The sequence below is a fragment of the Macrobrachium nipponense genome, chromosome 6 (genome assembly GCF_015104395.2).
Source record: "Macrobrachium nipponense isolate FS-2020 chromosome 6, ASM1510439v2, whole genome shotgun sequence".
NCBI classification, from domain to species: domain Eukaryota; kingdom Metazoa; phylum Arthropoda; class Malacostraca; order Decapoda; family Palaemonidae; genus Macrobrachium; species Macrobrachium nipponense.
In genome coordinates, this window is record NC_061108.1 from 138,291,046 (window position 1) to 138,308,545 (window position 17,500).

The 17,500-nt window shown below is 35.7% G+C and overlaps 1 protein-coding gene across 1 annotated transcript in view; it reads right to left on the minus strand.

The window, feature by feature from the left end:
- LOC135216820 (homeobox protein orthopedia-like) overlaps positions 1–17,500 on the minus strand; it is a 139,555-nt gene that overhangs the window by 113,259 nt on the left and 8,796 nt on the right. Inside the window, 1 exon segment of the mRNA XM_064252321.1 lies at positions 3,377–3,412. Within this exon segment, the coding sequence (XP_064108391.1) occupies positions 3,377–3,412 (36 nt within the window).

A 17,500-nucleotide genomic window follows, 5' to 3' on the forward strand; every position in this document is an offset into this window, starting at 1 on the left:
CCCCTCTCTCTCTCTCTCTCTCTCTCTCTCTTTCTCTCTCTCTCTCTCTCTCTCTCTCTCTCTCTCTCTCTCTTTCCTTTCCTTCGTGAACGTCAGATATCAAACTGACGGGCTATAAGTCTTCATTTATCTGATCATTCTGAAGAGTCAGCTGTTCACTGTTTGTTTATCTTATTTTTTTAAGCTTTTACATTAACATTTTGTAAAAGCGAGAAATTTTAGTCATTTACAAAAAGAGCCTTGATGAATTTCCTCTTGACAGCTTCTATGATCGCTGTTCTGTCTTTTAATAGAAGATTTAAATATGTATTGATATCTATTTACTTGTATCAAAAAGATATTTCAAATAAGATTTCATTACTAATTATATAAACTAACATATCGTTAACATTTGTAGTAGTCAAAAATAATTGTTAAAGAGTGGCTTTGAATATCCCGAGCATTCTGGGGACCCACTTATTACATAACTTCCAATGATTCAAAGATTAATTTTGTTCGTGATATGTCAATTTAAAATTAACGTCATGATATTGATAAATCTAATCGCAGACTGGGGAAATAAGACCACAATTATGCATGGGGACCCATACATAACTGTGGATCTGTTTCTCTATTTCAAGACTCGTGTTGCTACTGTAGATTATTACTGCCGATTAAAAGCAAATCAGTGGCCATAGGAATTTCCCTCTATAATAAGCTATAAAGGGTGTCCATAAAGTCCCAATACCATTACAAGGATTTATTGCTCGTAAACCATACAACATAGAGTAATGCAGTCTTTTGTAGAATGAAGAGCTCTGAATGTAAACTTGAGGAAATGTAAAACATCCTACAAAAAACTGCATTACTCTATGTTGTATCGTTTCTGAGCAATAAATACTTGTAAAGGTACTGGGACTTTATGGACACCCTGTATGATAGACAATGTGGAGTTCTCTCTGTAATAAGCTATAGAGTAAGTAGAAGTCTTTTAAAAACTGAGAAATCAATGAAGAAATCCCAGGTCCGAAAGAGTTCAATCAGCCATCCCGACAGAGTATAGGTACCTCGTCGGCGTTTTTGAACTCCCTCCTCCCACTATGGAGAGTTTACCTTCTACTCTCGCCATTCTTCTCCCTTTCTTTGAAAATCTCAGAAAATCGAAAAACGCTAAGACCTAACTAAAACCCAACCCCCAAACCCATTTTTGTTTAACCCTCTGTAGAAAACAGCATGACCCCCAAAAGAAAAAAAAATTATTCAAGAAAACCCACTTGTAAACACAAATCACGACAATGGTGTTTTTATTCCGTCGAAATTTAAGGGAGGTTTCCAAAAGGTGTACCTGCCATCCTCCTAAACGCGAGATAAATCACTCTTTTATTTCCTATACCCGGAGAATGGCTGCCCTATACCCTCCTCCTCAAGCCCCTCGAGATGGTATGGGAGGTTTCCAGTCCAGATATTCCGCTAAATGGGGCCTACGTTCTCCCACGTTTTCAAGAATAACAAACGACCTGAAGATTCCCGAAGGAAAACAGATTCCTAAGGCGGTTTCCTCTCACGTTGTGGATGAGAAATATTCAACGAGGTAATCTTGCATGATCAATAAAAAAATAATGACGGTCAAATATCAAATATTCTTACTCACGTTGCTTTGATGCAAACACCTTTCTAATTGTTGTTTTTTGTGATTATTATTATTATTATTATTATTATTATTGAAAAAGAAACCCACAAATTTACTGTGTATAACGTGTTTACTTATAAGTATGTTCATTTATTTTACTCAACACTCGAGTACTTTTAGGCCCTATCTGTAGCCCTTTCTCAAGAGATGTGTCAGATAGGGTCTGAAAGTACTCGAGTGTTGAGTAAAATAAAATGTAAATACTTATAAGCAAACACGTTATACACAGTAATGTTGTGGGTTCCTTTTCAATCTTCAGAAGAAAACTGAAAGAAGTTTTTCTTCTTCTTCTTCTTCTTCTTCTTCTTCTTCTTGGGAAAGTAAAATGTGGATTTACTTTCCCATTTTATTGACTCATGAGTTTTCTTTGAAATTCAAGCTTCCAAAGAACATGGGGTTCATTAGGAAGAAGTCAGACGAGGTAAAGGGAAATAAAGAAAGAAAGAGACCCAGCTTATTAAACACGAAAAAAAAATAGCAAATCAATAAATAGAGAAAATGTATTAAAATGGAAGAAGAATGTTTAAACTTTCTTGAGCGTTTTCTGATGCTCATACTATTCCGGGTAAGGAACCTTTCTTTTATACAAAGAATCTTTCACGTTTCCTCATAATTGGTGAACAGAACTAATATTACCAATAATTCACAATACTTCTTCGATCCTTTTCATACTGGCAAACCCGTGCCAACTCTAGAATATATCTACATACTTATATTTACACAAGACTGCGAATTGACGAACAAATTTGGTCAACATAACTAATATTACTAATTTATAGAACTCTTTCCACCATTTTTATACTGACAAATAACCCGCGCCGACTATAGGACATATCTATATAATTGCTTATATTTTCACAAGGCTGAGAGTTGACAAACAAAATAAGCTTATATCTGTCCTAAGAAACAGTAATCAAGAGCCTCTATATGACACTGTGAGTGGCCAATATTAAAGTGTGGTAACGTGTTCAAATGCTTGAAAGAAAATTATTTATGGTTATTTAATATAAAGTTTAATCTAGGAATGTGCTGATAAAATATAACTTTGATTATTTCATTTGATGAAATTTCATGACGACAAGAGTTCCGTTTTCAGTGCATCAATCGTTATATAACACTCACAACTACTAAAAGTGGGTTACTTATATAGTAAGAATTGCAAATAGCTATGTCACTTGTTTATTTGTTAGAGAACCTGCAAATGTAACAAGTACAGCCATGATAATTTTTGTTTTTGTTTATATTTCGTTTATTCTCAACTACATCGACGGACACGCAAACAAGTTCCCACCAAAATAAATTCCCCCCTCCCTCCCACCCCTCAGCCCCCTACGCCCAACCATCATCTTCAAGAATTCGTAAGACGCTCTTCATCCTCATCATCATCATCTGCATCATCGTCATCATTATCATCAACGTGACACATCTCCCATCCTTCCCATCACCTTCCATTATTCCCTCACCACCCTTCCATCTTTTTCATTACGTTTCACTCTTACCTTGTTTCCCAACCCCCCTTCCTCCACATTCCTCTCCAGGGTTCTCCCCCTACCCTGCTCCTGGTCAAATGAACCACCCTCCCCTCCCCTTCCCCAAGTTATTGGGACAACGCTCCAGAACTCATCACACAGTAATAACACTTGTCTGCTTGATTCATCTCGCACACAGGGTGCCCAGAAATGTGTAAAAGAATGCGTACGAGAATGCCTCCTCCACCACCACTACCACCACCACCTCCTCCTCCTCCTCATCCTCCTCATCCTCCTCCTCCCCCCATCCCAGGGAGGCTACGTCCATCTCGTAAGCCCCTATTTGCTCGGCAGGTTCAAGTACGTGATTGAATCAGATAACCTTTTTTTTTGAACAGACGCCTGATTGGTATCTGGGAGATTTAGTCGTAGTGATAAGTTTGTGTAAAAATATACTGCAATATAATAATAACTAATAATAATAATAATAATAATAATAATAATAATCTAATAATAATAATAATAATAATAATAATAATAATAACAATAAAAAAAATCACGAGTCGCTAAAATTGTGAAAAAATCCAGTTAGTATACGTGAATATATATCTATATATATTATATATATATATATATATATATATATATATATATATATAGCATATATATATATATACATATATATATATATATATATATATATATATTATATATATATATATATATATATATATATATATATATATGAATATACAAATATATATTTACACTCGCGTCAGTGTGGGTTTTTTCGCCAATATAATAATAATATAATAATAATAATAATAATAATAATAATAATAATAATATAATAATGATAATATTAATAATAAAAGTTTTTTCATACATGTACCTATTCATACACGTTACCAGACAGGTAAGGAATGGCTAAAAAATAAATAACTAAGTAAAAATATAAACATTTGAGACAAAATTAATAAATCAATAGCAAAATATCATATTCCTAAGCTGCCAAAGAAAAGGTGATAGAAATTTTAAAGGCAAACAAGCAACTTGAAGCAGTTAATGAATTCACAAATATGATGAGAGAGAGAGAGAGAGAGAGAGAGAGAGAGAGAGAGAGAGAGAGAGAGAGAGTCCCAAAATGTGATCAGACGCTTTCCGAACGATCACCTTGAAAAAATATATTGAACATAAAAACAGAGAGAGAGATGAGAGAGGAGAGAGTGAGGAGAGAGAGAGAGAGAGAGAGAGAGCTGACCGATTAAATTTTCCTCTTTAATATTCTGAGGACAAGTTAATACTCCATTCACTTAAGCCACCCATCATTAATTGTTGCAATTTGCATAAGGCGATGAAGTTCAAATATAACCTTAGTCTAAGTTAAGAAAATAAAACCTCCTGCCGATGAGATACTCTCTCTCTCCTCTCTCATCTCCTCTCTCTCTCTCTCTCTCTCTCTCCTTTTAAGATAAAAATAGTATATAAATAGATATATATATATATATATATATATAATATATACTATATATATATATATATATCTATATATATACTAATAATATATATTAAAATACTTATAAATATAAACATACAAAATCTCCCGGTAAAACGATTCATCCATCTCTCTCTTCTCTACTCCTCTCTCTCTCTAACCTCTCTCTACTCTATACTCCTCTCTCTCTCTCTCTATCTTTTAAGAAAATAATATATAATATATAATATAATATATATATATATATCTATATATATATATATATATATATATATATTATATATATATATATATATATATATATATATATATGTAATATAATACTATATATATAAATATACATATAGTGGATCCTGGTTAAACAGCCCGATTCGATTCATCTCTCTCTCTCTCTCTCTCTCTCTCTCTCTCTCTCTCTCTCTCTCTCTCCTCTCCTTTTAAGTTACTCAAGGACCCCTTACCCGGGACCCACTATAATATATATACAGCGAGTCCTGGTTTAACCGCCCGATTCGATCCATTTAGTCGACTCGAATTATGTGTCGTGCGCTAATGTCCACCACTCAGCAATAATGACAATAATGGCCAGATGACTTCTGATAATTGCTGATAATGTCTGCGTAGTCGAGATTCTTCATCATCATCTTCCGCGTCCTCTCTCTCTCTCTCTCTCTCTCTCTCTCTGTGATTTGGAGTGTTCTAGGATTGATAATGTAATAGATCTTTTCCCATTGTAAAATAGGAAAATAACTACACGAAAAAAGGAGTAAAAAGTAAAATGTAAAACAGGTAAACCACAGAAAATTGAGGGAGAAATATATACCTAAAAAAAATTTTTAAATTAAATAACTGATAAATAGATAGCTAGCGAGACAGAGAGCAATTCTCTCCTGCCACTTTTGAGTTTGAAAGTTGACTTGGAAATATACATAGACTGTCCTTAAAGAGAGAGAGAGAGAGAGAGAGAGAGAGAGAGAGAGAGAGAGAGAGAGAGACTACCACTCTATCCATAAGTACTGTGTTAACAAGTCGCTCACTCCATAAATACTGAGTTTACAAGTGACTTACGCCATACATACTGAGTTATACATAATGTGTTTACAAAGTCACTCACTCTATAAATACAGTGTTTACAAGTCACCCACTTCTTAAATAATGTGTTTACAAGTTACCCACTTCATAAACACTGTGTTTACAAGTCACCCACTCCATAAATACTGTGTTTACAAGTCATAAACGCGATGTTTACAAGTTACCCACTTCATAAATACTGTGTTTACAAGTCACTCACTACATAAATACTGTGTTTACAAGTCACCCAATTCAAAAGTACTGTGTTTACAAGTCCCTCACTCCATAAATACTGTGTTTACAAGTCACTCACTCCATAAATACTGTGTTTACAAGTCACTCACTTCATAAACACTGTTTACAAGTCACTCACTCCATAAATACTGTGTTTACAAGTCACTCACTCCATAAATACTGTGTTTACAAGTCACCCACTCCATAGATACTGTGTTTACAAGTCACCCACTCCATAAATACTGTGAACCGAGTCCCCCTTCGTCATTTAATCACCGCGTATTACGTTCAGAAAACTCCCACCACATCAACCCTGCCATACCTTCTGCAGAAGGCGAGACCTAAATTGCTCCACTTACAAAAGTGTTACACACCACTCGGGTGTGACAATCATCTGACTGAGCCTTGAGGGAAAGAGAGAGAGAGAGAGAGAGAGAGAGAGAGAGAGAGAGAGAGAGAAACCTAACATTTTACAGTCAGATATATTTTCTGGAGCAGAACACAAGAACGGCTTATTGAAATGAGAGAGAGAGAGAGAGAGAGAGAGAGGCTAATTCTAGCATTTTAGTCAAATTTATTCTCTAAAGAACGACTGATAGGTACAAAGGAGAGAGAGGAGAGAGAGAGAGAGAGAGAGAGAGAGAGAGAGAGAGAGAGAGAGAAATGCTAACATTTTAGTAGATATATTCTCTAAAGAACGACTGATAAGCACAAATAAGAGAGAGAGAGGAGAGAGAGAGAGAGAGAGATGAGAGAAATAGCTAACATTTTAGTCAGATATATTCTCTAAAGAACGACTAATAGGCACAAATGAGAGAGAGAGAGAGAGAGAGAGAGAGAGAGAACTATCCTAATAACTGGTATAAATGTATAGGGAAAAAGGCCTCAGAAGAGGTATGCTCATACAAAGTTCAAGTGACGCACTCAACGTAAAGTTGAAAAGAGCATACCCACTTGCCTGAGCCAAGGATGGTTAGAGCCACCCCACCGAACATCCTAATATATCGGGAAAACTTACTGATAACCTTTATTGTCGAAATAGGGCAAATAAGAGCGATGAGAAATTCGAAGTATCTAAAAAAAAAAAATAAAAATAAAAAACTGCTGAGGCAAGCAAACAGTATCAAGCATCAACTATTAAGTTATTTCCCGTCAAATCCATTCTAGTAAAGATATTAAATGTGTATATATATCTATATTTTTTATATATACCATATACATATATACATGTATATGGTATATACATATACATATATATATAATGTATATATATACATATACATATATAATATATATATATATATATATATATATATATATATATATATATATATATATACAGGAGCCTCAATTTATCCCAACATTACTACTAAACCCGTTAGTAAAAAGAAAAACATAACCTATAGCAAAAGAAACAAAAAAAAGACATAAAGCAAACGCCCCCCCCAAACAAAAAAAAAAAAAAAAACAAAAACAAAAAAAAAAAAACAAAAAAAAAAAAAAGCAGACCGACCCAGCAGGAGCATTAGCGACAAAGACCTTCCGCCTGCAGTAAGAATAAGTCGCGCACACCACCACCACCAGCAGACGTAGAGGGCGAACAGAATAAACTGGAAAGGACCTCCTCCTCCTCCTCCCCTCCTCCTCCTCCTCCTCCTCCTCCTCCTCCTCCTCCTGGTGGTGGTGTGGTGGTGGTGGTGGTGGCGTTGTTGCAAGAAGGGTAAAATTTAAATCCACTCTTTAATCCTCTTCTTGCCTGTCTTCCGCCATCCAATTGCAATCAATCAATCAACGAGGTTTTTGTTTATTGGCTTAATTGGAGGCTGAGTGAGGCAAGGAGGAGGAGGAGCAGCAGAGGGAGGGGAGGAAGGAGGAGGGCAGAGGAAGGAAGGAGGAGGAGTAGGAGGAAAAGGAAAGAAGAGGGAGAGGGAGGAGAAGGAAAAGGAGGAAGAGGTGGAAGGGAAGAAGATGTTAAGGGGAAGGAATATAAGAGTAAGAAGAAGAGGGAGGGAAGGAAGGGAGGGAGGAAGGGAAAAGGGGAAAGGAAGGGGGAGGGGAAAAGAGGAAGAAGGAGTTAGGAGAAAAGGAAAGAAAAAAAAAGTATGGGAGGGGGAGGGAAGGAAGATAGAGAAGAGGAAGATGTAGAAGGGAAGGATATAAGAGTAAGAAGAAGAGGGAGGAAGAAGAAGAGGGAGGAAGAAAGAAGAAGGAGGAAGAAGGGGGAAGAAGAGGAGAAGGAGTGAGGAGAGAAGAGGACAGAAGAAGATGGGGAGGAGGGAAGAGGAAGAAGAAGAAGAAGAAGAAGGGGAGAAGGGAAGAAGAGGTAGGGGGAAGAGGAGAAAGAAGAAGAAGAAAACTGAGAGAGAGAGAGAGAGAGAGAGAGAGAGAGAGAGATTAAGAGACCAAACCAGACACCTGTTTACGCCGAGGACTACAAATAAGTAAACACCAATATTATTAATTTTTTTTCTTTAAACATAAACAAGGCAAAATCGCTCATCAGCGCCTCTCTGACACTGCATGAATTGATGCTCGCCGACCAAGACCAGGAATACCGTTACCAGCGACTGCCTCATCTCCTGCCCTTTTATTAAGTATTATTATTTACTTACCGCAAATATCAACCTCGTTGACGGACAACGAACGCGGACGCGGAAAAGAAATCCGCGTCGTGATTCTCGAATAATTCCTCGTCATATTTGCGAGTTTGCTCGGAGGACGCTTTTGGGGGAGTCGGCGTCACTCGCTCGTCAATAGTTGACTCGACGGATGGCGACGAGAAGAAACACTCGAGGATTGCCCAGCGAATTATTATTATTATTATTTGCGATTTTGTGGTGATCGCTTCTGCGTTATAAATCTTGATTTCGAGCGAATAATTTTTGTAGTGTTGCTCGCTTCGGCATTATAAATCCGGACCTCCAGCGAATTATTTGTCTTATTTCTCGGTCCGGTATTATAAATGTAGACCTCCAGCGAATTATTTTTCTTGTGTTGCTCGCTTTTGCATTATAAATCTTGATTTCCAGCGAATCATTGTCCTTGTGTTGCTCGCTTTTGCATTATCAATCTTGGACCTCCAGCGAATTATTTTCCTTGTGTTGCTCGCTTCGGCATTATAAATCTGGACCGCCAGCGAATTATCTTCCTAGTGTTGCTCGCTTCGGGATTATAAATCTGGACCGCCAGCGAATTATTTTTCTTGATTTCCAGCGAATTACTTGCTTTTTAGCGCTGCTCGCTTCGGCGTTATAATTCTTCGCCGGAAAATAATTAGGAGCGTTTTAAACGAGACATCATAATAATTACTTCGTATCTTTCGCTAGGACCGAAAGGGAGATGAGTCTATTCACGGCGCGTAATAATGATTTCATCTTCGTCATATACGCAATATACAGTTTGCCTGTGCATTACTCACAAGGGGGGAGGGGGAGAGAGAGAGAGATACTAAAGAAGAGAGAGAGCAGTGAGACGAGAGAGTAGAGAGAGAGAGAGAGGAGAGAGAGAGAGAGTTACAGGGATTAGGGTGTCTCAAAAGACTATTTTAGTCCTAGTGATTTTGTCTGTGAGAGAGAGAGAGAGAGAGAATGTATCAGAGTAAAACCTATGTTCTGCTGAGAGAGAGGAGAGATTAGGAGACCGAGAGAGAGAGAGAGAGAGAGAAATAAAAGAGAGGAGAGAGAGAGAGAGAGAGAGAGAGAGACAGACAGACAGACAGACAGACAGACAGAATGTATTACAGTAAAATCCCATGTTCTACTGAGAGAGAGAGAGAGAGAGAGAGTGTGTATCAGAGCCAAATCTATGTTCTAGTGAGAGAGAGAGAGAGAGAGAGAGAGAGAGAGAGATTGAGAGAGACCCCTACTCTCGGAGCAAAAAAAAAAAATAAATAAATAAAAATAAAAAATAAAAGCCATGTTCTTCTTGTCGTCCTCCAGGGAGCGCGATGTCTTCCTCGTCTGAAAGTCGATGATCCACCTGACGTAACCTAATCATGCATTCATCCTACCTCATTAAGTCTATTAACTATGCACCTCTTCAGCTCTCAGCTCTCAGCTCAGCTAGCTATTGCTTCATCTGGATCTGCGTGCGTTCATGACGAGAGACTAGGGAGGCTTGGCAGAAAACAGTCTTCGATGCGGATTATCGAAGATAAACTAACTCTTTACAAGATGAGCTTGGCGCGTTCATGACGACACTCGGAGGCACGGCAGAAAACAGTCTTCGATGCGGGTTTTCTAAGATAAACTGACTTACTAGATGTGGGTGTCCTATGCGCGTTCTGGACGAGACTCGGAGGCCTGGCAGAAAACAGTCTTCGATGCGGGTTTTCTAAGATAAAGTGACTCTTGCGAGATGTGGATGTGTCGCGCGTTCATGACGAGACTCGCAGGGACTTGCAGAAAACGGTCTTCGATGCGGATTCTCGAAGATGAACCGACTCATACAAGATATGCTTCTGGGAAGCAAGCACGCGTTACAGCATCATTTAAAGTTATTCATAATTCATTACACATTCATTATCAGAATGAATAGTGAATTATGATGAAGTGAACTTAATTTGACGAAAACAAATAAAATTAAATCTAGTTACTTCTAACACTCAAAGTTTATTTTCATTAAGCAGTGTATTCTACCAAAGGAACCTTCAGATTTCCTTCAATTTCATTTTCAAGTTCAGTTAAAAGTGAAAATATCCGTTTCTTAACAGGAAACTTATAAAAAGTACCACTGGATAAAGCAGATTTTAATCGGATGATACCCATATGGAAGGAGAAACATGGATATAAGCGAACCGAAAATAAATTGTAAATGAACCAAACATGACGAAAGACTTTGGAATGAGAAAAATGGACCTTAAAGGGAAGGTAATAATTAAGGAAAGTTGCTTACACACAGGGCACGAGGAAGAAATTAAACATATTACGAAAGCTGGTGTTAAAAAAATTATCCTGTCCCATATAGAAAAGAGTGCAAAACCTAATCTGATGGAGGTATCATGAATATCAAATGCCTTCCCATAAATCTGAAACTAGTATGTACTGTAGTCACCAATTTAGCGAGCCGAAATGTCAGTGTGATTATCGATTTGCGAAAAATTGAAAATATAGTTTTTCTGTAGAGCGTTAGCAAAAGTGGTACACATAGAATTTTCAAATATTCCATGGTATTTGAAGTCATGCATTAGTACAGGCCAACAAAAACAGTCTGTAAGCTGTAGGATGCTTATCTCAACGTTGTGTGTGTTTGTTTGTTTGTTTGTATAGTGTTTTTACGTTGCATGGAACCAGTAGTTATTCAGCAACGGGACCAACGGCTTTACGTGACTTCCGAACCACGTCGAGAGTGAACTTCCATCACCAGAAATACACCTTTCTCACACACCTCAATAGAATGCCCGAGAATCGAACTCGCGGCCACCAAGGTTGCAGGCCAAGACCGTACCGACCACGCCACTGAGGCGCTAACTCAACGTTGTGGGTTCATCTTGAATTTTCAAATGTCCTTTTCCCATTCTTAGATTAATTTTTTGGGAATCAAAAACATTTTTATTCTATCAAACACATAAATTAATTTTTTTATGCCAGTTTCATTCCGAAAGTTGTATAATTTCTCAAAATTGTCACGGTTTATATTCTCTTCAGAATCAATGAACTTGTTCAACCTAAATGACCAGAAAGTAGTTCTTTCTCTACATTCCAAAGTAATATTTGCAAGGGTTCTGTAGGCATTACAAAGGAATAACATTGTGTACCTCCTATTTTCCTTATGGGTACAGCTTAATGTCAAACACCCTTCGAGTAATGTCGCACTCAAAATAAGGCAAGCAGAACCTAATTTCACAAAAGGGTCGTGGCTTTTATTTAAAAAAAAAAAAAAAAAAAATTGAAAAAAATGTACAAAAACAAAACTTTCCTCGTGAAATTGTTAAAAAAAAAAAAATTTAAACGTTTCACAAAAACAAGAAATTCCGTGATTTAAAATAACGATTTAAAAAAATGAGCAAATGACATCTGAGAATTCAAGATGAAACTACAACGTAAAGAAATTACTTCACAACTTACAGACTCCGTTATATGGGTATGAATGATTTCGTGACTTTAGTCCCTTAGAATATTAGAAACTCCAATCATACACAATGGTACAGGAAAAAATCTATAGAGTAGAACTTGTATGTGAATCAGCGGTAAAAAAATATACATATATAAAATAATTCTTTATGTTTATTCAGGTGTAAGTTATCTCTTCTTGTGAATTATAAATATTATAACGAATCATAGCATAATTTTAGCTTACTTTAATATATGTCTCACATATTTGCTTTACTGAAATAGGATATGGTACGTAATTGTAATATATATATATATATATATATGTATATATATATATATATATATATATATATATATATATATATGTGTGTGTGTGTATATATATATATATATGTGTGTGTGTGCATGTGTGTGTGTGTGTGTGTGCATGTGTGTGTGTGTACACAGACACACACACACGACACCTGAATAGGAAACCTATTTCACCACCACCATTATCATCCTCCAAGGAATATGTAGCGGAGTGGCCTACCGCGACACAAGTGATAATTTATCAGATGGCAGTTTAAATGAATCAATTAAGTGGGTTGGAGAGGGTGGGGGGGACAGGTAAGAGAGGGCGTTTAGAGGAAGTGGTATACATATCTAATCAAGTGCCCGGGTACCTCTACACCCTTACCCACCCCAACAAACACCACCTCTGGGGGACCTTGATCTCTACCCTGGCATCACACCTGGTTTAATGGCATGGGTATAAGAAGTGAGTAGGGGGCCAAGAATACTAGCCCTCCCAGCCCATTTCCAAGCAAGTTCCACTGGGTCTTATACCCGGGTCTCAATCCCTATCTCCTGTAAGGCTCCATTGGGTCTTATACCCAGGTCTCAGTACCTATCTCTTATAAAGGCCCAATGGGTCTTATACCCGGGTCTCAAGCCCCATACCCTGCAAGGCCCCATTTGGTCTTATACCCGGGTCTCAAGCCCCATCTCTTGTAAAGGCCCCATTGGGTCTTATACCCGGGTCTCAAACTCCATCTCTTCTAAATGCCCCATTGGGTCTTATACCCGGGTCTAAAACCTCATATCCTGTAAAGGCTCCAATGGGTCTTATACCCGAGTCTCAAGCCCCATACCCTCAAGGGCCGCATTGGGTCTTATACCCGGGTCTCAAACTCCATCTCTAGTAAAGGCCCAATGGGTCTTATACCAGGGTCTCAAGCCTCATCTCCTGTAACAGCTCATTGGGTCTCAAGTCCCATTACCTGTTAAGGCCCATTGAGTCTTGTATCTGGTTCTGAAGCTGGAAAGCCAATAGACAATTGAATGAATTTAATGAAATCAATTCACAAACGGAGTTCCATTAGCTGATCGGCCTCAACACTTACCGAAGACATGGAAATGGACGAATCGTCAATTTCTCTTATATATGCATTGGCACACATTTCAAACTGGCATATTTAAATCTCTGTCAATCGATTACATAGCTAATGTTGATGTTTTATGAAGAGAAGGAAAGCTACTTACCGAATACACTCTCTCTCTCTCTCTCTCTCTCTCTCTCTCTCTCTCTCTCTCTCTCTCTCTCTCTCTCTCTCTCTCTCTCTCTTCGCAATTTAGAGGTATCGAGAATTCTAACCCAAGCATGGCTCTCTCTCTCTCTCTCTCTCTCTCTCTCTCTCTCTTCTCTTCGTAATTTAGAGATATCGAGAATTCTAACCCAAGCATGGCTCTCTCTCCCACTGTCCTCGTACTCTCTCTCTTCGTAATTTAGAGGTATCGAGAATTCTAACCCAAGCATGGCTCTCTCTCTCTCTCTCTCTCTCTCTCTCTCTCTCTCTCTCTCTCTCTCTCTCTCTCTTCGTACTTTAGAGATATCGAGAATTCTAACATAAGCGTGGCTCTCTCTCCTACTGTCCTCGTACTCTCTCTCTTCTCTCTCTCTTCTCTCTCTCTCTCTCTCTCTCTCTCTCTCAGGTAGGAGTGCCTCACCTCATCAGCCTATGTCAATACCTGGGCCTAATCGCCAGCTGGGCCAAGTCAAGTGGTCCCAGAGAGGCAAATCATTTATAAGCTACAAAATCTAAAGTTACAAGAGAAGATGCGATGCATAACTACCCAAGAACAATTCTCTTTTTTATTCATTAATTTATTTCTTCTTTTTCAATAAGCGAGATCTCTTCTTTCTGTATTTCCCTTTACCTCCTCTTTACTTATTTCTTTATGAACACCATTATATTCATTATTATTATTATTATTATTATTATTATTATTATTATTATTATTATTTTATTATTCAGATGAAATCTACTCATATAGAATAAGTCCACCACAGAGGGCCATAGACTTGCTCCTGTGGTGGGCTTGTTCTATATGAATAGATTTCATTTCTGAATAATAATAATAATAATAATAATAATAATAATAATAATAATAATAATAATCAATAATAATAATAATAATAATAATAATAATAATATAATAATATAGAATTAAAGAAAAAGATATGCAAATAACCACTTATATAATACTGTTTGTGATTATGATTTGTAAAGCAACGATAAACATACGATAAAGATAAAAAAAACATGATAAGAATAACCAAATTAAGGAGATAATGTAAAAATGGATACACGGCCAATAGTAGTAAAGACAATAATGAAAAAATAATAAACATTAAAACAACAATAAAAATGACTAAATAGGGAACTTAATTTAAAAAATGGAAACACTGCCAACTCAAAATAAGCCAACCAACCAAAAACAAAATAAAGATTAAAACACAATATACAAAAATGTCTAAATTATGGAGATAATTAAAAAAATCAAAACTCAAAATAAAAAATGAGCATAAAAGGGATTCCGAAAATTATATATATATATATATATATATATATATATATATATATATATATATATATATATATATATATATACATATCACTGTACTAATATATACTCTGTGATCATGATTTTAATCAGCAGAAACAGCAACAATTAAAACAAGATAAAAACGATAATAAAAATAAATAAATTAGGGAGATAATTCTTTAAAAAAATAAGCCAACATAAATCAGCAACAACATAAACAAAGATTAAAAAACAAATATAAAAACGTCTAAATTATGGAAATAATTTTTTTTCGAAAATGGAGACAAGGCCAACTAAAACATATATCTAAAAAAATAAAACAGAGCATAAAAGTGATTTCGATACATTGGGATGACACGGTTCTGGAAATTCTCATATGACTGGTAATGAAATTATTCGCGCACAATATGAAGGATAACGAAAATAAAACGGGAATTGAATGAACGCGGCAAAAATACGAGCTAATAATTGGAATGCTTCCAACAAAATCAATTTGTAAATACTGCGCTCCAAAGCAAAACTAAAACGTACTTTATATCATATGGAATTTCGTGTATATATATGTATGTGTATATATATATGTATGTGTATATATACTATATATATATATATATATATATATATATATATATATATATATATATATATATATATATATATATATATATATATAGGCTATATAACATGCAAATACATATATATGTAACATGTATACATATAATATATATATATATATTATTTAGTGTGATATATATTTATTTTACATATATATAGAATATATATCTATAGATATATATATATATATATATATATATATATCTATATATTCACATTATCTTATATATAATATATATATGTAATTATTCAATTATCTTATATAGTTATATATAGATATATATCTATATCTATATATATATATATATATATATATAGATATGGTATGTATATACATGAAACTTCTAGAAAAATAGAACCAACTATCGCATCCACATTCATATATAAACTACTTAATAAGTAAATGAAACCCCTATGCAAGAAACTACCACAATACCCACTGGGTCCTATACCTACACAGAAGTCTCATTAGCAACACGTTAAACCATATTGTACAGACTCTACCATTCACCTCTGTAGGTCGCAAGCAATATCATAGATTCCTACGAACCACTTCATTGCAACTAGAAAAACATTATCTCTCAACGACTCAAAATTCCATCTTACTTCAGGTCCATGTATACCACCTAGAAGGAGCCTAGGATGGATTCAGTAGGAAATGCCAATGAATTTGGGATTCTACCGCACAGTATCCCGAGGCAAAGGAACACCTAGTGGATGGTTGTGAACCCCTTGGATGTGGAAAAAAGCCACTAAAGTGGTGGATGAACCTCCTGCTCGTTTGAGACCAGGATAAATATTCCTACTTAAAAATATTATTTCTCTGTTTTTCTTTTACCAATCACAGAGGACTGCTTACTATGAAGCAACAGAAATGTCAGGCTTTGCCTGTAGTCTAAAATTCAATTTATATTTAGAAATAATGATATATCCATTGTGTCATACAAATCCACAATTATATAGTAAAAGTATATTACTGATATAATTGTGGATTTTTATTACGCAGATTGTTCTTCACGAGATTGTGAATTTCGTAACGATATAACCATCATTATAATTTGCTCTATGATTTATCATTTAAAGAATTATTATTCAGCATAATTATCACAAAATAAAATCTTCTGTAAAAAAAAAAAAACAGATCGAAGCAGAATTTCTAAAATACCAACGAAAGTAGCGAAGTTGAAACGTCTAGACAAAAATGTATAACACACAAACAGGCCTATTTCGACAAGTGTATTCAAAATATGGCAAAATTTTTCTCTCCCACAAACTTCAAACAGCCAATAGCTGTTGGCGTAGTCTAGATCAGATCTGTAAAATCAAAGGATTTCACGGGTGACGTTATAGGAATCAATAACATTTCTTATATAAATTTTCAAAATACTGACATTTCCGTCTTGTTTTTTTTTTAATAGTGAACTAGATGCTCCTCCATTTGGTCATTATATGAAGGTTGATTTTTCATTAATTTTTCATATTTGAACAACAAAAGCAAAAGGTAAATGTATAACGATTTTTACTATATTAATTTTGAGTAAATTATGCAAATGGAATGATGTATGCGTGCTTGCGTACGTGCGTAAGTAATTGCATGATCAAGCGGCCTGGATGCAATAGTACTCAAAATATAATTCCAAGGTAGTAGCATAATTCACACCTGACTCAAAAGATATTCATGGAAACAACTGATGTTAATTTAAATGAGATATGCTATCAAAACCTTACTGAAGATTATCGTCAATTACCATAAAATCCCAGTTCCCTTGCTACGAGTTATTTAAGCAAATATTTTCAGAACATTCCTGTGTACACGAAATAACCAAGGCTGTTGGTCGCGTTCAACAAGAAAGCCTCAAGGCACCATCTTCTACTTCCGAACTTACTTTTAAAGGTTTATTTAAGGAATCTTAAATGAGCTGCGGGAATCATGCCCGTTCGTATACGTGCTTTGAATACTTGTTTTAGGGACTTTTCATTTGCATAATTTACTCAAAATAATATAACAAAAATCATTATACAATGA